Raw genomic sequence first — 22,721 nt, 5'->3', positions numbered from 1 at the left:
GAAGCTAAGAAAGCTAGTTTTCTCCATTAGTTTTTAGGGGATAGGTGATTACAGTTTCCATCACAGATCTTACAAAAGTTCTCTTCTGGTGAAACAAAAGCAGCTTAAGGTCGATGCCATAATCAGATTTATGGGAGATAAACATTGTCTCATTTCTTTTAAAATTTTAACAAGCGGACCATTTTCTTCAGGCAAGCTTGCAGAAAGAAAAGCTGGCAGAATGGCAAGTCTGTTTTTATGGAAATAAGGCCATTAGTTCATCTTTGATGAACACAATTCATTAATTCTTGGACCATACTGGTGGGGAGGAGAGAAGGAGAAACAAACAAAAAACAGAACCAGTAAGTATTATTCCAGCCTCAGATCCTGGAATTGAAACATAAGAACTGCTACGGCACGACCTAAATTTAAACTCAAAGAACCATACTGTAACAAAGAAAATCTGATACTGTAAGCTAACATGACTTATCTTTGCTGATGCTGCAAACCATAAAACAGCATGCTTATCTTGAGGAGACAATGTTAGTTTTACCATGTTAAAATCTGCAACACAGTTTTCTAGATAAAGGGTTTGCGTTTATTTTATTTCTGCTTTTTAAATATATTTTTACTAATTTCAGAGAGAAAGGAAGAGAGAGAGAGAGGGAGGAAGGGAGAGAGAGAGATAGCAACATCAATGATGAGAGAGAATCATTGATTGGCTGCTTCTTGCACAATCTGGGGATCGAACCCACAACCTGGGCGCACACACACACACACACACACACACACACACACACCAGCCTGGATAACGCTCCAGAACAGAAGTAGCAGCATTGTTTTCCTACTGCATCCCTGCCGGGCCTTGCTCCTGGATGTTCAGATATAGATACTGTGTCCATGATCCCCTTAGAAATCTGTGAGCTACCTAAGGCCCTTAACAAATGTATTTTCTGTTTTATACTAGAGTAGATTCTATATCTGATTGACACAGAAATAAAGACAATTACATGGGGGTCAGTGGCAACCAGAAGATGGGCTGTATTAATTTAGTCAGAGATGTGGGACTAATGGGAGTAGGTGAGGTACAAAGGAGAGGTATAGGACAGGAGCCAGCTGGCGGAAACAACTCTCAAAAAAGTCTGGTTGTGAAGGGGAGAGGAATGATGGAGAAAAGCTGGAAAAGGATGTAGAGTCATGGAGGGAAGTTTTATTTTTAAAGATGAAAGCGATTTAAGGTTCCTGAGAAGACTGGGATGTAAGACAAAGGACAGGTGGAGATCACTTTAGGAGAAGCTGTGCCTCCTTTAATGTAATGGAAGGTTATGTAGCTACAGTCCAATGTACAGCTTCCGAAACTCCGGAGGGGCTGGGAATGTTTGTTCTGGAAGAGCTCTAACTGGTGCGAGAAGAAGGAGCTGAAAAATGCCTACAGAATTCCAAATGGTGAGTATATAGAAGTTACATGCAGTGAGCTATATAGAAAAAGACTCAAAATCATTGGTGTATTATTTAATTGAATGTATTTATGTGCTATTTTCATTTAGATATGTGAACAATATAACCCTGTTATGAAAACTTAGTTAACATAGCAAGAAAAAATTCAATGCACAGGCCTCATAATTTCTCAATGCTTTTAAAATTATGGTTTTAAAAAATGTCATGCTAAGTCATTTCTGTAAGGCATTTTTATTAGTGGCAATCCTATATAATAAAAGCCTAACATGCAAATCGACCAAACGGCGGAACAACTGGCAGAACGACCAGTCGCTATGATGCGCACTGACCACCAGGGGTCAGATGCTCAACACAGGAGCTGCCCTCAGCCCGCAGGCCCCAGGCCAGCGAAGGCAGTTGCGAGCAGGCCCCCCCCCCCACCCCCGACATCACCCTGCCTATCACCCCGTGGAGGGAGGCGACCGGCGGCGGGTGGGGGCAGGCTGGCAAGCGGGCAGCGCCAGGCCAGCCAAGGTGGGTGCCAGCGGGGGCCCCCTGATTGCCCTGCTGGTCGCCGCACAGATCAGCCCGATCACTAGCCAGGCCTAGAGATCCTACCTGTGCACGAATTTTGTGCACCGGGCCTCTAATAGGATATACATGCAAATAGTGTAGAACCTACTGTTTGTTACACTTATGATAATTGTGTTTCTATCTTATACAATATTCACAGACATCATTGTAACAGCATAATACTTAATTGCCATAATTTACTTAGCCTTTTCTCTCTTTCCAGCCATGGCTATATCGAATCTCAGTCATTGCACAGATTTGAATTATAGCTCTGGAAAGGACCTCAGGGGTTATCAGGTGTCACATTCTCTTCGTACGGAGAAGACCAAGATACAAAGAAGGCCAATAATTGCCATCAGGATCATACAGCAAATGAGCAGTAGAGGCGAGGCCAGACTCTGCACCCTAACATGAATAAAGGGTAGGTTTGCAGAACTGATTGAACCTGCACTATTCTAGCTCCGTGCTTCTCAAGGTTCTAGCCTGTGAAGGGCTTCTTGCTGGTCCGCACTGAGATGAGGGGTTTGCAGATGAAGAAGGGAAGCTGTGCACTGACTTCTACTCTGTGACTGATCAGTCACTCTTGGCTCACGGACCATGGGTTATCCTTTGAGCAGCACAGGTCTAATTGAAGGCAAAATCACTCCCAAAATGTCTGGCTCTCCCTGCACCTATGAGTAAATATGATGTTGGAGTTTCATAGCCACGTTTACTTCATTACCCTTACATTTTCTTCATTAACAAAATAATGTAAGTGCCCGAGATACGGACCTTCCAAACACAGAGCAACATACCTGGGCTGCAAGTATAACATGACAAGCTTGCTGTGCAGGTCCACATGACTTTATTTAGAGGGAGTCCCATCAGAAAGTGGAGTGTTGAGGAAGTGGCTGTACTTTTAACCTGGTCAACTTTTTTGCTTGATAATTTAGCAGGATTCTTAGGTTTGTCTGTGTTTGTCTGAGAGAAATCAACCTTTGAAGGATAATTACATCCCTACTTATTCCCAGCCTTTAGCTATTCCTAACTAATACTAAACTAATTGGTTCTAGAATTCTTTTATGGATTTAGTCACCAAATGCACCATGGTAATTGTATCCTGTTTTTGTTTTTTGGTCCACAACCTGGAGAAAATGACAATACTAAAGAAAAAAAAAAAAAAAGGATGCAGAACGCATGACACCATGATTCACCATACTCAATGGGAATTGATTTTTAGAACAAATGACAAATTTGGGTAGGGTGCTTTAAAAAATGTATTCTATAATTAATAGGCTATCTGAAATTTAATTCTAAGCTTGAGAAAAATTACCATCAAATCACTAGGGTAAAACGATCATTGACTTCATTTCCCACTTTATAAATCAGCCTGCACATCAATTATGCTGAAAAGAAATGACGAATCCTGTTTAGAGATCTCTAGAGGAAGAAGTGATGCCACAATCACTGTAATAGATAACATATTTACAGTTACCCTGAAGGAAATACTAACTCCTACTTGCCCCCTACTGATTGGCTATTATCAGTGGTTGGCAAACTCATTAGTCAACAGAGCCGCAATTTGCCGACCACTGAGCTATATTCTTTCAGTTCAGAATGCTTAAGCGTTACTGGCAATATTCAAAACACATGGAATATAGTATTAAATGTTTTAATTGTCACAAACACACTAACAAGTAGGTACTAGTATTTAACTCCATCCTATAAAGGATTGGAAACTAAATTAAAGGATAATGATATAACTTGCTCTAGACTAAACATAAAGATGCCAGCTGTGAGCCCAGGAATCTGTGCTCTTAACCCCTAGCTTATGTTTCTCTCCTAGAAACAACAGTATTTTGGTATCAGTGTTCTAAAATAACGCCCCATTAATTTGGTTGTTTCATCGGAGTGCTTCTTGTCTTTACCGACCTCCAACCCCATTTTTCTTCATTCTTCCTTTTAATAAAGAATGTACAATTATACATGGCTTGGGGCAGAATGGGCTTTAGATATCATAAAACTAAAGTGACACAGTCCACTTAAAAAAAAAAATGCCTCCAGGCTACAATGTCAAGTGAGACTTGGAAATGCTAGGGGTCAGAACACTGCTCACAAATTATCCTGGTACAATTTAGCTTATGAGTTTTTTGGAATTACACAAAAAGCATCTGATGACTCATATAACTTGTACCATAGATGTGTTTTGCTGTTGTATGATCCTTTTAGTCCAAGTACCCTGAGGAACAAAGTGTTAGAGAAGCTGTTATGGTTTTAATTTCCCTCTATGACTTGCTTTCATTTGAAAACCAGAAAAGGAGGGAAAATGGACGGACCAGCTCCTGACATTATCAGAGCTTCAGAATACTAAATTTCCACTCTCTTTGTATCAGGAGAGAGAATGCTACCTTGATACAAAACAAACAAACAAAGAAAAACAAAAAGCAAGACCTATTGCAGAGATGGAAAAACAAACAAAAAAATAAAGAACAGTTATAGGAAATTCAGAACACTGAATACATTAAGGAAGGCTGGTTCCATGTTACAAGGAAATAGAAGAGTTTCACTTCGTAATTCTTAATTCCTGTAGTTCTTTGAGGTGTTTTCAATATAGTGGTTACTTGAAAATTACGTAAGCAATCCATGGGAGAAGGGCAAAGGTCTCAAAAATTTTCCCCAGCTCTTCCTCCCTCCCTCCCTCTTCTTTCCTTCCTTCCTTTTCTTCCTTCCTTCCTTTTTTCTTTCTTTCTGCCCCTCTCCTTATTTACACACAGACATATACAGGGGTGAGCAAAAGTAGGTTTACAGTTATAAGTACATGAAACCCAGTTTTTTCTTATATTATTATCTATTCATTATTATATTCTTTGTATTATTTCCATACAACAGCTGTAAACCTACTTTTGCCAACCCCTATATTTTCATTGGAAGGTTTTTATACCTTCTCCCAAACAGACAACCCAATTTTGTTATAAATGACATCTCTATCCTATATAATAAAAGGTTAATATGGAAATTGTCTCCTCGGGAGTTCGACCAACCGAGAGTTTGACCACTTGCTATGATGTGTGCTGACCACCAGGGGGAGGCGCAGAACGAAGGAAGGCCCTGGCTGGCAGCCAGCAGCAGGGGGAAGGAAGGCCCCGATTGGCCCTGATTACTGGCCAGGCCTAGGGACCCGATCCGTGCACAAATTTCGTGCACTGGGCCTCTAGTAAAACATATTTGAATTAGGATGTTCAATTAAAAATTTTTAAATCGTTTTTTTTTAATTACCACATTCACAGATGAGTATTACTTTCTGGTTTATGTATGTAAAACATAATATAATGTTACGTTATTTATAACATAATCTTCATAAATAAAAGAAATAAGATGAGCATTTATCTCTAAAACATAAGAATTTTATTAGCAATGCAACACCTCAGATATGTCCATTAAGAGCTTTTTATTTGTTTGGTATGTGTTTGTGGAAATTTTGGAAAGAGTCATTATAATGTTTTAGAATATTCATATCATTTTTATTCATACATCATGGATATGCTATTTATTTTTGTGTATGGATTCCTATGTTCTCATTAATGTGTCTGTCATGGAGTATGTGATCAATGAGGTAAATATCATGTTTTAGAGTAACTGTCATCTAAGACCTAAGCCAGCCATGGGCAAACTATGGCCCACGGGCCGGATCCAGCCCGTTCGGCTGTTCTATCCGGCCCGCGGAGCCGAAAGAGCGGAGGATTCTCTTGCTCTCCCCTCCGCTCCTTTACTTTGAATTTATGTTAGTTCACACAAACACTCCATCCATGCTTTTGTTCCGGCCCTCCGGTCCAGTGTAAGAACCCATTGTGGCCCTCGAGTCAAAAAGTTTGCCCACCCCTGACTAAGCAGAAAGCCGCATGTATAGTGGGCATTCAGTAAGCATATTGAGTTAACGGTGTCAGAGCTGATATTGGAGCACCACGCTCTTGAATTGCTTTCAGTGGAGATCTGCCAACAATTTGGTGAAATATCATTGGACAACTCTTATTTCATGTTGGCATTTTTCCAGGGTGAACAGACTTTGAGGTGACTATTACAACTATTTTTTCCAATTTTTTATTGTGGTAAAATACACTAATATAAAATTTATCATAGTAATTTTTAAGTGTACAGTTCAGTGTTATTAAATACATTCATAATGTATTACTCGCATCATAATCCTTTTCCAGAACTTTTTTCATCTTACAAAGCCACAACTCTATGTCCATTAAACTCCACATTCTCTCTCCCCCCTGCCCCTAACAAACACCATTCTACTTTCTGCTTCTATAATTTTGATTACTAATAATCATCACATTTTTTAAGAAAAATAATTTAGGAGAAACCAAGATGGCGGCATAGGTAAACACCTAAACTGCTGCCTCGCACAACAATTTCAAAACTACAACTAAAAGACAGAACGGACACCATCCAGAACCACAGGAAAGCTGGCTGAGTGAAAATTCTACAACTAGAAGGAAAGAGAAAAGCTCACAGAGAATTGGAGGTACGGCAAAGGGTCTTTGTGCGCGCAGAGAGGAAGGGCGGCTGAAAGCCTGGCTGACTTTCTCTGGTGGAAGGGGGAAGGAAGCCCCCGACCGCACTGAACCCCAGTTCTGACTGCACTGAACCCCAGTTCTGGGCGAGCCCCTGGGGACCCACGCTCTTACGGGGGGAGTCTGGACTCTCGGGCGGAGACTCGGGAGCCGGGGAAGGCGGAGGACTGAAAGCGCGCACGCGCCAGTGCGCACAAAGGCTGTGGAGGTTGCCACAGGCTTTCCCTGGTGGAAGGGAGTCAGAGGCTCCTGAATGCACTGAGCCCCAGTCCTGACTGCAGTGAACCCCAGTTCCAGGCGAGCCCCTGGGGACCCACGCTCTTGTGGGGGGAGCTTGGACTCTCGGGCGGAGACTCGGGAGCCGGGGAAGGCAGAGGTCTGAAGCTGAGCACAGAGGCTATTGCAATTTGGCAAGTCTAATCCTATAAGGCTGTCTCCAGCACCGAACTTCTCCCAGCATAGACACAGCTGATCCTCACAGCCAACTGGCCTGGAGGTCAATTCTTCCCAGTGATACCAACAACAATCAAGACTTAATTACAACAAGGCTGTACACACAGTCCACAAAGGGGTGCACCAAGAGTGTCCACCTCAGGTTAACTGGTGAGGCAGACCCACTGGGCCATATTGGAAACCTAGCACACAAATCTACCTTACCAACTCAGGGAAGCAGTGAAAATGCGGCGTCAAAGAATCAGATCACAAACGAAAGAAATGGAGGAAAACAAACGACTGGATATAGAATTCAAAACCACGGTTATAAGGCTTTTTAAGAATATCCTAGAAAAGGCTGATAAATATAACGAGACCCTCAAAGATATGAAAAAGGACCAACTAGAAATTAAACATACACTGACTGAAATAAAAAATATTATACAGAGACCCAAAAACAGACAAGAGGAACACAAAAATCAAGTCAAAGAATTGAATTACAAAGAAGTAAAAAACACTCAACCGAAAAAGCAAAAAGCAAAAAAAAAAATCCAAAAAGTTGAAGATAATGTAAGAAGACTCTGGGACAACTTCAAGCGTACCAACATCAGAATTATGGGGGTGCCAGAAGAAGAGAGAGAGCAAGATACTGAAAACCTATTTGAAGAAATAATGACCGAAAACTTCCCCCACCTGGTGAAAGAAATAGACTTACAAGTCCAGGAAGCCCATAGAACCCCAAACAAAAGGAATCCAAAGAGGACCACACCAAGACACATCATAATTAAAATGCCAAGAGCAAAAGACAAAGAGAGAATCTTAAAAGCAGCAAGAGAAAAACAGTTAGTTACCTACAAGGGAGCACCCATACGACTGTCAGCTGACTTTTCAACAGAAACTATGCAGGCCAGACGGGAGTGGCAAGAAATTTTCAATGTGATGAATAGCAAGAACCTACAACCAAGATTACTCTACCCAGCAAAGCTATCATTCAGAATTGAAGGGCAGATAAAGAGTTTCACAGACAAGAAAAAGCTAAAGGAGTTCATCACCACCAAACCAGTATTATATGAAATGCTGAAAGGTATTCTTAAAGAAGAGGAAGAAGAAAAAAGTAAAGATAAAAATTATGAACAACAAATGCATATCTATCAACAAGTGAACCTAAAAATCAAGTGAATTAAAAACCTGAGGGACAGAATAATCTGGTGAATATAATAGAATCAGGGGCATAGAAAGGGAGTGGACTGATAATTCTCAGGGGGAAAAGGGTATGGGGGGTTCATGAAGAGACTGGACAAAAATCATACACCTATGGATGAGGACAGTGGAGGGGAGGTAAGGGCAGAAGGTGGGGTGGGAAATGGGTGGAGGGGAGCTATGGGGGGAAAAAGGAGAAATAATTGTAATAATCTGAATAAAGATTTATTTTAAAAAAAAAAGAAAAATAATTTAAATAATTTGGGAAAAAATGGAAATCTAAAGGACATTCTCCGGGGGTGGACAACAGTAATGAAATTCAATTTTGTTCAATCACTTGCAGATTACTTAGAGATCTTGAGTAGCAGAGAGAGAAAATCATTTTGTTTCACAATGAAACATTTTTATATGAAAAAGTCTGTTAAAAGAAATATAAGGGGGGGGTATCTTGCCTACCATGTGACAGATATTTTTTAAAAAATGAAAGTATCAAAAATAATGCAGCATGAATGAAACAGGAGAAATATTTCTGAAGTAGTCTGTTATGTTCACTATTTTAAATATTTCTACTTTTGTGTTCTGAAAAATGCTGCAATTTAAATAATTTTGAAATTGAATATCAGATGTATTTACTCTAGGAATATCTGTCCACTTAATAGCTGAATCTGTAGTACAGCAGACTTTTAAATCATATACACTGTTGTACAGAGGTACAGAATTGAATTTCTAAAACTACTGCAAATGGGTCTCTGAAATAAATACTTTAAGAGGAAGAATCTCAAACTGGTTACCAGAATGCCATTCCTCCAACTTTATTAACAGATTATCAAAAAATGATTTAATTACATTTTACTCCTATTTGCCGATTTGTGGAAAGGATGCAGAACTCTCCACACAGGAAGGCACTTGATTATTTAGATTCTGTAAGAAATATGGATAGCTTGGTTTGCAAATAACTACAAACAATACTTAGGATCCAAACTGCTTTCGAAACTTGCATATATCAGCTTCATTTCTCCAAAATGTATAGTTTCTCTTATCGTCATCCAGCTATCAAGGTTTAGACATCGTCTATCTATAAATGTTAAGTCCAAGAAATCTAAGGGAAAAATAAGAGTCTTCATGGAGCTAACAGTCTTGAGAGAAAAAAGAAACATAAAGAGATAATTCATCCTGTCACAAGAGTAAGGCTTTGATGGAGGTAGGAACAAAGTCTTCTTGGAATCCAGCAGAGAGGACTGGAGCGGCTTCCCAAGGCAGTGACATTGCAATAGGGTGTTAATGGTGAGGGAAGACAAACAGGTGGCCAGGTAGGGTTAGGAAAGCACCTAAAGCTCTGGGGAAAAGCGACTTCCAAGAGGCCGAAGCCAGGCGCTGCCCCTCACTTGCTGTGTAACATAGAAACGTTATTAGGCTCTCTTGGCTATGTCCTCATTTGGGAAAAGATGGGGAGGGTAATAGGACTACTGGATTGGGAGGATTTGTGATGCATGTGCAATGCTGGTGACGTCTGCTCCCCGCTTGAACACTCAATAAGCACGAGCTGCTGCAAACTGGGCATCCTGGGTGTCCACGTGGGTTCGTGACCTTATCACATTTAAACGGCTATTTAATCTCATTGGGTTTCCTCGTCCTTGTCTATATCATGAGGAGGATCAAACCAGGTGATCTTCTCAAGTCTTTTGCAGCTCATAGACCAGCTGTGGGCAAACTACGGCCCGCGGGCCGGATCCGGCTGTTCTATCCGGTTCTCTTGCTCTCCCCTCTGCTCCTTTACTTTGAAGTTATATTAGTTCACACAAACACTCCATCCATGCTTTTGTTCCGGCCCTCCGGTCCAGTTTAAGAACCCATTGTGGCCCTCAAGTCAAGAAGTTTGCCCACCCCTGTCCTAGACTCTCATTGCTGAAAGGCCATTGCCACATACATCCCTACTTCATATTTATCCCTAAAGCTTGGGAATATTTTTATATAAGGAAAATGTCCCATTAAAAAAATTTAATGTGTTCAATGTGATGAATAAAAGAGTCATAGGACTGGCCTTCATGTGTTGAGGTTGATTCACTGAACACTGAAAACCCCTGACTTTACCTCAGATACATTAACTTTTTTTGAAGGACATCAGAAACGTGATAGAAAGTACCTGAAAAACATGGCCAACGGCAGAGACTGCCCCTTCTTGATCACAGTGCTTCATCCTCTAAATATAACACTGGCAAAGGGGAGCTGGCTAGAACCCATTTGTTTTGTGGCTGCTTCAACTCAGTCTCTTGTTGGATTGTAACTTAAGAATAAAATGTAATGGCTTAAAAGACACTATGACTTATCTGCTCCTTGACAAATTATGGAAAAAGCAGTGAACTACTCAGCTGGTATTTGTGGCTTTTGATAAAAATATGTATTATAATGGCATGAGAGAATGGTCAGATATTTAAGAGCAAAAGCAGGGGAAAAAAAAGCCTTGTGGGTTTAAACGTTCTTTACATTCTTTTCTTCTTTAATTCAACAAATGTTTATTGACCACCTATTATGTGCCTAGTAGGGTCCAGCCGTGGGCAAACTACGGCCCGCGGGCCGGATCCGGCTCTTCTATCCGGTTCTCTTGCTCTCCCCTCCGCTCCTTTACTTTGAATTTATATTAGTTCATACAAACACTCCATCCATGCTTTTGTTCCGGCCCTCCAGTCCAGTTTAAGAACCCATTGTGGCCCTCGAGTCAAAAAGTTTGCCCACCCCTGGTTTAGACAATAGCAATGCGCAGATGGATTTTAAAAAAGATTTATCACCCCGGAGGAGTGAGAAGATACGAAGGGGATGAAGGACAATGAGTTATCGGAGTTTAGGTCCCTGTGTGGTCCAAAGATTGCAGCAGTGTGGGAAAAGGATGAGTTAATAATATGGGTAAGGTCAGATAAAGGGATGCCCAATATGGAAGTTAGGGAAGAGCTATAGAATTTCATCATGTGTCAGTTTAAGGAGGCATGGGAGGGGAATGAATGTCTAGCATAAGATAAAGAACAGGATTAGTGGGAAGGAGGAGGTGAAGGGATGCTGGGATGTATCGCTAATATCATGAAGAATAGGAGTAAGGTTGTGAGTGACAGTGTGCACAGAGCACGACCTGGCGAGAAATGAGGGAGAGTGACCAGGAGTTAGGTCGATGATGGCAACAATGAGTGGTGTAAGGTTTGCGTTAGGAGATTTTCAGGGAGGGGAGAGAGAGATCGGTCTGGAAGGGGCAATAGTGAGCAAGAAGGATTGCTAGCAATAATGTCCCGAGGAATAATTATAAGGAGATGAACCGAGGGAGTGAAAGAGGAAGATGGAGCAAAAATACCAGAGGGAAGATTCTTGGGGCCACTGTTAGGAAGCCCGTCTGATTTGCATGGAATTGTTCATAGTCACATCTCTTAGCTTAAGGTGAATGTTGCCAGTGCCCTTTTTCACTCTCTAAAGTGAAATTGACTTGGATGATAAATTATATGATCATTCTAGACATAATGGATTGCAGAATGAAAATGAACACACTAGTTGTAAACACACACACACACACACACACACACACACACGGCAGTTAGTGGAAATAAAAGTGTAATCCCTACACTCCCTTGCACACTATTTTTTAAAAAATTGATTTCAGAGAGGAAGGGAGAGGGAGAGATAGAAACATCAATGATGAGAGAGAATCATTCATCAGCTGCCTCTTGCACGCCCCCTACTGGGGATTGAGCCCACAACCCGGGCATGTGCCCTTGACCGGAATCAAACTCTGGACCCTTCAGTCCGCAGGTTGATGCTCTATCCACTGAGCCAAACCGGCTGGGGCCCTCGCTCACTTCTTAAATGAAGCCAAGACTTTCATACCTTTCTTTCTTTTTCTCTTCTGGCAGAGTTTGTGAAAAGTGGCTTTGTCTCCTTTTAAAAAATATTTAATATTTATTGATTTAAATTTAGTTACTTTCAGAACTTTTAATCTTAAAAAAAAAGATCGAGTGGAGAAATTTGGACTAAATTTTAAATACCTCTGTGGGAAAAATGAAGTTCGAATAAGTATAATCCTGACTCAATTTGAATTATTTTTCCACCCTGCTATTATTAGAGAAGCATAACTATGAGAAAAACTCCTTTCTAAAATTTATTCATAAATAAAAAAGGTTGGCCTGTCCGTCCTAGTGGAAGTATGCCTTGTACTAAGTTCCTCTCTTCCTGGAATCCAAGTGACTTTGGATTTCACGAGTAGCTTTGTGAAGAACAGGAAGAAAGTGTTGGAGAGGAGAAAAAAAGAGGTTCGGCTTTTCAATCAGAAGTACTGCTTTAGAATTCTGTGGGAGCCTCTCACTACCTCAATAACTGAGTATATTACCTAAATTCACTACATATCAGTGTCCTTATCTATACAATTACTGCTCCACAAGAGGAATGATACTTCTTAGAGTGGTTGAGAGAATTAAATGAAAAAATACGTCTGAAAGGACTTATGGTTGCCTCAAACGTAACTTGGCAACTTCATTTTCAGCTTCTTCTCTTTGAATCTGTAGTCCTTCAAGTGAAAACTAGTTTTAGTAATATTTTCAAGCTCCTCCAAGTTCCCAAATCAAAGACTATATTCAGGACATTCTCTTGATGGGGCAGAAAAGTAAATCAATGCATTTTCAATTTGACAAGAATTTTCCCCAAGAAATTAAGACTTGTTGAACCTTAATTAACCTGGTGGATCATTTACCTCATAGCTCTATTCCCTGAGTGTTCTGATTAATCAAAATTTTATGTGAGGGTAATATGACACAACTTATGTATTTAAAGATGAAATGCTTTTATTTATGTGCCATACATGGCCACATTCTTCTTGTAGACATTATATATTGTTTGTGTAAGAGGCAATACTAAGCTCCTATTTGTCACAGTTTATTTGTTCTTTCCTCCAAAAACTTATTTCTACTAGATAATTTTTTATATTAGGATGTAATTCTCCATCTTGATCTTTCACTAGAATCCTGGAATTAGAATTCAGATAACAAAAGGAATGGAAATAATAGTTCAAGTATTAATATATACTGGACATTATTGCTAGATGTTTTACTTAATTTATTCCTTATAATTCTATCAGGTAAAGTTTTTTTCACTTTAAAATGAAAACCTGAGCTCCAAAAATTTTAAGCAGCTTTCCCATATTCTAAGCACTGGAATTAAGATTTCAATCTGGTCTTATAGATTTTAACATTTATGCCCATTTTATTACATGCTGCTATCCTATCCTATTCTATCCAATCCAATCCAATCCTTTCCTAGCCTACCCTACCCAATCCGTGACTATATTGTATGCTATTGATTTAAAAGTACTGACAGATGTCATTTCCATAAGCAGCAAAATTTCTTCATAAAATGGAAATGGATACTGGTAGGAATGATGTTAGCGGTCAATAGTATGCTACCCTTGGTGAATATTGGTGGTGGGTGGTTATGAAGTGGTAACTACCAGCAAGATATCAAACTCATCCTCTGGCATTTAGTTCGTCAATACGGTGACGAGCCTTTGTGCTTTGAAGGCATTCTGCTCCTTTAGAGCCTTCTACTGAGACAAGTGATAAGCCTTATCACCCAACTCCTGTAATAAGTACTAACAGTGGACACCAGGTGATGCTGTTTGATGAGACACCCGTCGGGAGGATAGGAAATGTAACATGCCAGAGACACACTGGCCAATCTGACACATCTTCCAAGTGAAGTAAAATTGAAAAGATAATGTGTGTGTATGTACACAAACATATGTGAACACACAGAAAGACTAGTTCCGTAGTTGTTACATCCTAGAGATGTGATTTGGATGATAAAGGAGTAGAATGATGAACTATACTGGAACTTTTTGTTTGACATAAATTTGTAGTCTTTCCTAGTCAAAGATAATAATGTTTTTTAGTTCCAAACTGAAGTCAGAGGCACATCACTCTATAACGTATCTCCATTTTTTTTATTTTGGCTGGAAGCACACTCAAATGGAAGCCAGTGATCTCATTTTCTAATGTTTAGATCAAAGGGAAAAAAAAGAATCAGTTGGCATAGGCTCATGAGATAAAAGGGTTTCCTAAGTGTCAATCCGTTAATCAGTTCCTCAGAGAAGGGGAAAATGAGGGTAGCTGAATTATACAGGCCTTGCAATTAGATGAACTGAATCATATGTTCCTTACTCTGAGAAATGTAGACATAGAATGTAATAGATGTATACGTGAGTCGTAGACTGTCCAGATCCCATTAAGCACATAATGAAAAGAGTGGGGAGCAGATGACTATCTGAGTGTGCTTAAGACTATCCAGGGAGAGTTCATCGGTCTTCTCTCGCCTGTCTCACTCCTGAGGCTGCAAACCAGACAAGGTCACAGACAGTGACGGACCCTCAGTGTTCCTCCAGGCCCTCTGTGCATATGGCAGAATCTAATCACAGGTGCCAGCAGAGGACTGGCCTACATGAATGAAGCAAAAAGTATTTATTTTCTGAATATTACTTTCTTTCAAATGCTAATAAGAGCTGAGCCCGAAACATTTTGGTGCCCTCTTCAAAGAAAGGAAAAGTACAGTGCAAACATTAGGCATTCTATTGTCACGGTGTGCGTGCCTTGCTTTATGCATTCTATCCTAAAACATTTAATTTTAGCCATGGCCCCGATACTCAGTGGCTGGCACTTGGTAGAATCTCAACCACTAGTTTAATTGCTGAATGAGTAAAATGAATTGTGCAATGAGCTTTCTCTACTGAAAGTCATTATGGAAGCTAAGTACATCCATCTCAGAATTTTTATAGTTCAGTGAACAAAGGATATGGTTAATGAGTGTCGAATTTCTTGCAATAACCCATAGAGCATTCTTCAGTTACTTTTTTTCCCCAATTCTTTTAACCAAAAACCAGAAAACTGTAACAAACCACAAGATGCATAGGAGGCTGTCACATTAGAGTAATGACCTAGTGCTAGCTCATAACACCGCATTAGTAGCCTCCGTCTAATAGAAGAGCGTTTAAGGAATAATGGGCTGAAATGTTATATTTCTTTATGATGGCATCTTTAGTAGTAACTTTTTAATTCCCTTTGTGTTCATATTTTATTTAAAAGGGCCATAATATATTACCACCCACTGGCGGCAGGCAAGATCGGATGGTTCTATTCCCAGGCCCTTCCACACACGGCGGGGTGGAGAGCGCTGCTCGGGGCTGTGGGTTTCTGCCACAGCCCACTGGCTCCTCTGGGATGGCAGGGCCACGTGACCTCTTGAGTGCAGCTACTACCCCTTGCTCCTAGCAACTGTGTTCTGCTAAAGTGTGGTTGCTGCGGTTGCCAGGATAGTATTCTGTTCTTGTCCTCCATGACCACACCAAAGAGAAGAGAAAGTATCAACCAAACTAGAGTGAAGACACAAGGAGGGGGACCCAGAAAAACAGAGTGCCCTCTTCTTTAACAAGGAAATAAACTGAAGAGTGACTTCATGGTTCATGCTTTAATAAAATGTATAACTTTTCTTTGAGGTGGAATCAGAAAAACACGTTTTAAAGACAACCTGCCAAAAAATATGGCTATTAAACTATTAAGGCACGATTCACCACCTTATGATTATTCATTGAAAGCCACTTTTTTTCCGATGGAAGAGAGGAAAATGTCTTCAAATTGTCAGAATGACCTGAGAGATTCTGAACTATAATTACCATCCTGTGTCACATACAAAAGTTGAAAGTAGATACCACATTTCACTTAACAGAAGACATCATTGATTGTAAAGTGCATACTGATTTCTGAAACGTTAAGGGGTGAAAAATGTGAGTGTTGTGGATTTGTTAAAATAATACACTATATACCTCATTCAGAATTTCAATCAATTCTGAGATAAAATTTGTTCCTTATTTATAGAAAAGGAGGTAAATTAAGTTTCTCAGGGTCATATAGCTAATAAGTAAAGACAGAATGAATTCAAGTATATATTTGCTTGACTATTATGTTCAAACTCTTCATTATGCAATGTTGTTTCTTCAGTTCCTTGTACAGATAAGAAATAAAAATAGGTACCAACTAACATGTTTATAGAACTTTATAGCTGTAGTGTTTGTCATAGTCCTAGTAATCTGCTAGGTATCATCAGCCCTGTTTTTCAAATGAGAAAAACTGGACCCAGGAAGATAGAATGACTCACTCAAGGTCACATAATTAGAAAGTGTCAGAGCCAGGAGTGAAACCCAAGATAAATGACTCTTAATGCAAACCATGTTTGACTAAGGTAAGACATTAACCAGCTACCAGGCTTGAAATTAGATCACAGACTTAAAGATTATTCAAAGAGAAATATATTGGATATGTAAGAAGAGATGTCGCACATGTCAGATGAATTCATTGAGCTATTCAATGAATTATTGAATGGCTACTTTGATGGAGGTTGTTTCAGTGCCTGGGGTAGAGTAGTGAATAAAGGACAAAAATCACATGGAACTTCTAATTTTTATAGAGAGAAATAAGGTAGGAGAGGGTAGGCAGAGGGAGCTTGCAATTTCAAATAGTGGTCAAGGAAGGTGTCCCTGAAAAGGTGTGACATTTGAGCCAAGATAAAGGCAATAAAGAAGTGAGCCACATGGATTGCTGTGACAAGAACATTCCAGGCAGAAGGAACAAAGGACCTGAATTGGTAATGTTCTGGCCTGTTGCAGGAGTAGCTAAGAGGTCAGAGAATTACTGGGGGCAGGGGGTGAAGTGGGTGTGTGGACATATCACACAGGGCCTTGTAGGCCAATGTAAAGACTGGGACAGAGCAAAATGTTGACCTTGGGCAGAGTAGCCTCATGGCATTTGGAATCTGGTCAACTTGAATGAACCTGTTCTAGGCATTCCAAGTATGTCTACATCATCGGTCCAATTTAGTCTTGGGCTACCTGGCAAACAGATGTTATTCTGTGTCTACCTTGTTACTGTTTTATAAAACATGACCTATCTTGAGAGTGTTGATAGGTTAGCTTCCAGATTAACAGACAGCTGATAAATAAAAATGTATTAGAGACCTATAATCAGTGCTGGATATTTTAAGAAAAGCATCCGGATCACATGCTTGGTTATTCTGCCACCACCATTGTGGAGGACAGGTGGAGTAAAGTGGGAATGAAGTCAAGGAGGCTGTTACGATAGTCCAGGCAAAATGATGATGGTGAACTGGGAGAGGAGAAATGGAAAAATGGGATAGAGATAAGAAGTACCCAAGAGGCGGACCAAGCCTAGGTTAGGGAAAGATTAGATGAGCAGGGTGTGAATGAGAGGTGGGTCAGCATGGGTGACTGTGTAGATGCCATCCTTCCCTAAGAATATGGGAAGGAAAAAGGTTTTCTCATGAAGGCAAGAAAACAAGTATCATTGTTCTGATGCAGGCAGTTTCCGTGGAAGGAGGGATCACTAGGAAGTGTCCAGATGAAGATTCTAGAAGGTCTTAGGGCTTTAACTTAGACCTAAAAGATGGTCAGGATTTAGAATAGAGAAGGGAAGGAAACACAGACAGCATTCCAGGCAGAAAACAATATGAACAAAGGCACAGAAGTAATAGAGTAACGACATGGGTCTTTGTAAGCAGGAGAGCAGTGGAAGAAAGGATGAAGAGGATGGTCCTTGGATGCTAAGGAGTCTGCATCTGAAATCCTCCTTTCAGAAAGAGAATTCACTGTTTCAGAAGGCATCTAGGCCCACTGTTGATCGGCAACCTTAGGTGACAGGAAGTAGTAGCCATAAATGTCCTGCTGGTGTTGCTAGTGATCTCAATACAACTACTCTTGGTTGCTGCTGGGCCGCTGTACAGCTCTAGCCAGAACTCAGCTCTCCTGAAGCCCACCTCAAGATTAAACAGACATTTTAGTAGTTTTAGTATTCATGACCACTGCGCTATCTTTCTCCAAACACATATTATAGTTATATTTTAAGTGTCAAAAAACAAGTTTAACATTTTATCTAAATTGATTTCCTTTCACCATGAAGCATTTATTGTTCTTTTAATTTGAACTAAATAAATTCTATAATGAATTTTTCACACTGCTGACATAAAGCAAAATAAACTTTTAGTCTATCCCTGTATTTTCTACAATAATAATCAAATTTTTAACTCCATCCAAATAATATATAACTTAAAAATTAATATTTAGAAGTCTCAGCTGTAAAAATATCAATTGCTTGGCTTAGTCTGAAATTATTGCCTGTGGTGGTGGAATACTTGTAATGTCTTTTCAAGTCCATCATGGAAAAAAAATACAAACCAGAGCATTAGCTACAGTTATGTATTTTCCTGAAATACATTCACATCTCTCCCCTTCATTTCCCCTTGGCAACAACTGAATCCCTAACAGCTCTGATAATTCATAATTTCTTGCTTCAGTGCCACCCTTGAAAACAAAGCCATCCTGTGCTCCGTACGTGTCATTAGGAACCAAGACAGATCACAGGTAAAACGGGAGCTCGGCTCACTCCAGATGAGTTCTTCCAGGAAATACTGCTTCTCCTATAATATAATCGGAAACTCTGAGCTCACGTCAGTTACAGGGCAAACTGCTAAACGCCTGTCAAAAACAACAAAAAGAGGACCGCGTCCTTCCTTCCTTCCTTGTAATTTTAAGCCACCTCTGCCTCTTCCCTTTTACAGCTTCCTTCATTTTCATTCATTTCACTCCCGTTCTGGCTCTGCACAGTATACAGCTTCCATACCTAATTTTTTCCAAGGGCTTAGATGCAATAAAACCACTTTCCTATCTGACTGCCTAAATATGCATTTCAGGAACACACTCCCTTTGGTTTTCTACCTCTGTTAAATTCGATCTCAATTTTCCGTTAATTGTGCTCTAAATTCTCAGAAATGTACCTCAGAGCCTAGATCACGAGGAAGAGGAAGCAAGTTTGGCAGGCAGATGCAGAAAACAGCTAAGGGATGAAGATAAAACAGGCGCTCGTTCCTGGGAAATTACCGGAGGGAAGTCAGATTTCCAGCCTAAGACAAATGAGCCCACGTCTCCCTTTTGTGCCCAGAAATTTGGATGCTACCTAAACACATCTTCAATAGCCTGCTTTACAAAGGACCCTAAATGCTTTACAAAGGGATTCCCCCTAGGAGCCAATTTAAAAAAAACAAAAACAAACATCACTGATCATAGATGCTTCATGGAAGGAGGCATTTTTGTTTTGTCCATTAATATGTCGGAATCTCCCAGAACAGTGCCCGGCACACAGTAGGTGCTTGATAAGTATTTGTTCAAAGAGTAATTTCACTGGATGCACCATACACAAAAATTTTCTCTCTCAGACAGTTAGCATGAAGCCCTTTAACTTACAGCTGTTTTCCAAATCACTTATTCTTCATCCCCAGATCATTGCTATAAAAGCCAAGTACAGTGGAACATTAGAAACAAACAATAAAACATCACATTATGAACTGAGTTTTTGCTTTGTGATTTGAAAGATTTGCCATTAAACACTGATTTCTTTCTTTCATTTTTGTTATCTGCACTTCAATTTCCAATTTACCCCCTTATTTTGAATGACAGTTCACTATTCATCCTTCAAATAAGAGAATGAGCATATAAAAATCTACCTTATTTCACCGTGAATTCAAAGATTGCTTTTTCAAGGAGGAGTGAGGCGATTGCTTTCCTTTTTAATGCTCACTTCCATTTTTTAAACTTGCGTTCTTACCAGGTTGAAACTTTGGTCATTTACTTTTTTGCCCATTACACAAAGGAATGCATTAGATAGGACATCCTCTTGTGGAACAATTTAACACAATGTAATCAGGAAAGTCTTTTTTTTTTCTCCTGGTTTGTTTTAACCGCCAAACATAGGCCATTTGACAAGTAATTCAGTTAATATTGTGACCAGATCTCCTCATTCAGCATAGAAGAAGAACTAAATTATTTTTAATTTTGTCTTCTTCTAAATGGAAAACACGTTTTGTCATTTTGGATGCTTCCAGAAAAGTCATTAGAAAAAAACCCAATTTGTATATTTTTCCCAAGACATCTCTCTTCTGGCGATGAGTTAAAATGTTAATAATGAGGAGGTGAGGGGGAAAAAGGACCCATTATTTTGTGGACTCAGATGGTTTCAAGGTTCCTTTAGAGCTTATGATGCTGAATGGTTCTAAAACGCCTTACCTGTCCATAGCCTTGGGGAAATTCCACTATCTCTGAACTGCTAACTTGTATCCTGAAGTCTGCAGGCAAAGCCCACAATAGGGCCTAATTAATCAAAATTTCTCCCAAGCACCAGGTCCAACCTAAAATAAGTGAATGAATGAATTAATAAAAAAATAAACAGCATATGCTTTTTCCTAATATTTGTTTTAATTTTGATAAAGAAACATGTACAATTTCTCAAGAATGAATACAATTGGTGCTAATTCCACGACATTTTTCCTGAATCTCTCCATTGGTAAGTCTGCTTCCCATTGCCAACAAACTTAGTTTTCCCTAAACCTAAAATAAATGTTTAACAAAATCTTTTCTTGGCTTTGCTCCCCACCTGAGGCTGCTGTCACCTCTCTTCTGTTGAGTCCTCACCTCCCCATAGTTTGTTCAACAACCAGTCTACACCCAGTGTCCTCTGGCTCACCTACTCCTGTCTCCAGTCTCAAACCACTGGTTCGTTTCCTCTCCATCTTGAAGGGTAGCCTCTCAGGTACCTCCGCTTTTCTATGGATGTGTTAGTGATTTGATTTAGGTTGTAGGCCATTCGGATGCATTTCTTACCACCAACACACAGCACACTCGCTTGTGCACACACACATTTTAACACCATAGGGGTTCTATGGTTAGCTGCCAGGAGGGATGATAAAAGGACTTGCACCTAAGAGCAAATTCTTCTTAGAATGAGTCCTGCAACATTATTTATGTTAAAATAGCTATTTTCCAACATTTAATGGGTGATCTGAAACAAAATTTCCAAAAGGAGAGGGAAGGGACTTTGCCACAATGTAGGGCCCTTTCTACTCTTCCCACTTAGGCTCCACCCCTTAGAAACCTGCTCAATGAATATTCATAAACTTACCATTCCTATTAGTATCCCTGCTTCTTGTGCGTGAAAAAGAAAATGTACGGGGAATCTGTGCTCCTCTTCCAAACCCCAATGGTTTTAAATCCCCAGCATGAAATTGTTCATGGTCGGAATCTTCAACCTCTGCTCAGTTAACATTTTAGGGAGAACGTAACTCCATCCCCAGCACAACCATGTGTTTAGTTATCACATGGACACTGAGTTGAGCTCTTCCCCATACATAAACTACTCATTCCTTAAACATACTGAGCACCTGCTCTGCTCCTGGCATTGTTTGATGTACTAGCTTACATGCTACCATGTGGGAGGAGGGGCACTGATAATAAATAAAACAACTTAACAGAGCAGTAAGTGCTATGAATTAAATAAAACATTATTGTTAGAGAGTGACACATTGAGGCGGATGGATGAAGGAGGGACAGCATTAGGCAGAGTCCAGAAAAGATCTCTTTGGAGAGGTAACATCCGAACTGAAACTTGAAAGATGAGAACAATGCGGGGGAAAGTGTTTTAGGCAGAGAAAGTAGCAAGTGCAAAGGACCTGAGGTTGCAAGGAGGTCCTTGGTGTCCTCTCTCCCCTGAGTTCCTGGCGCTACCCTGGAATCTTCTGTCTAGGATGCCCTCCTCTCTCAGGCTGTCTTCTAGGCTGAGGTTTCAGTCTCAGCAGTATTCAGATGCTCAGCTAGTCTGAAATGATCACAGACTTCATTTCAATACTACACACTTGATCTTCAAGGGCTTCAGAAAGAAAAAGCAATTCAAAGCAAGACTCAAGTTTGCAAATTCACAGGATCACTGTTGACCCCAATGTCTAATAGGTCACCTTCCTTATCTAAGAATCCATGGGCTACACTCCATAGAATTTAGCGCCAAGAAACAAACATTCTTCTGAAAACCCGTCTCCTTTCATGAACCAATGAATGGTAAGGAACCTGTCCTGTAACCCTTTTATTCTGGCTGCCGGAACCCCAGAGCTAAAATGCAGTGCTCCTGCGACAATAACAATCCCATCCATGGCTTGTGCTGTGTTCCAGCCCCCACACCCCCCCCGCCCCCCACCTCCTCCTTTTATTTCTGTCTGTGGCTTCTTATCTTTATTTTGTTTCATTTTCATTGCCCTGTGTGAAGAGTGCTTTTCTTAAGTTGCCCCAACCCTTTGGGAATAGATGATGTGTAAATCATTAATCATGAGTGCTTTCTAGACAATCGCAAGCAACTTCCTCATTGCAAAACCCAGCGTGTTGCCTTGGTCCTATTCTTACCCTCTCTGCCACATGGCAAAGCTTAGCGGCTCTCCTGTCTTAAGTCTGTCTCTCCGCTCCAGTATCTTCTGGAAAATTAATGTACCTATGAATGAAATGGTTGAAACACAACCCTTCCTTGGTTTCATGGCATACAACAGTCTCTCCATAAACATGACATAGTTTAGTTTCCTTCTTTGCCCACATGCCCAGGATTCTATTCTAGGCCTGTGGTGCTCTCTACACTTTTCCCTTTGGCA

The 22,721-nt window shown here is 40.2% G+C and overlaps 1 protein-coding gene across 5 annotated transcripts in view; it reads right to left on the bottom strand.

Annotated features, from left to right (window-relative positions):
• RGS17 (regulator of G protein signaling 17) overlaps positions 1 to 22,721 on the bottom strand; it is a 90,332-nt gene that overhangs the window by 54,875 nt on the left and 12,736 nt on the right. For 2 of the 5 annotated variants that reach the window (XM_080666822.1, XM_080666824.1), the window contains exon 2: positions 20,323 to 20,444. The exons of 2 other annotated variants lie outside the window; for them this stretch is intronic. In XM_080666822.1, coding sequence (XP_080522948.1) covers positions 20,323 to 20,330 — 8 coding nt within the window. In that variant the 5' untranslated portion in view covers positions 20,331 to 20,444. Of the gene's footprint in view, positions 1 to 20,322; positions 20,445 to 21,761; positions 21,908 to 22,721 lie in introns of those variants that run through there. One more of the 5 variants, XM_080666823.1, reaches the window with a different exon arrangement.

The sequence above is a fragment of the Plecotus auritus genome (genome assembly GCF_963455305.1).
Source record: "Plecotus auritus genome assembly, chromosome: 4".
NCBI classification, from domain to species: Eukaryota; Metazoa; Chordata; class Mammalia; order Chiroptera; family Vespertilionidae; genus Plecotus; species Plecotus auritus.
This window is presented reverse-complemented; position numbering and strand designations above follow the sequence as displayed.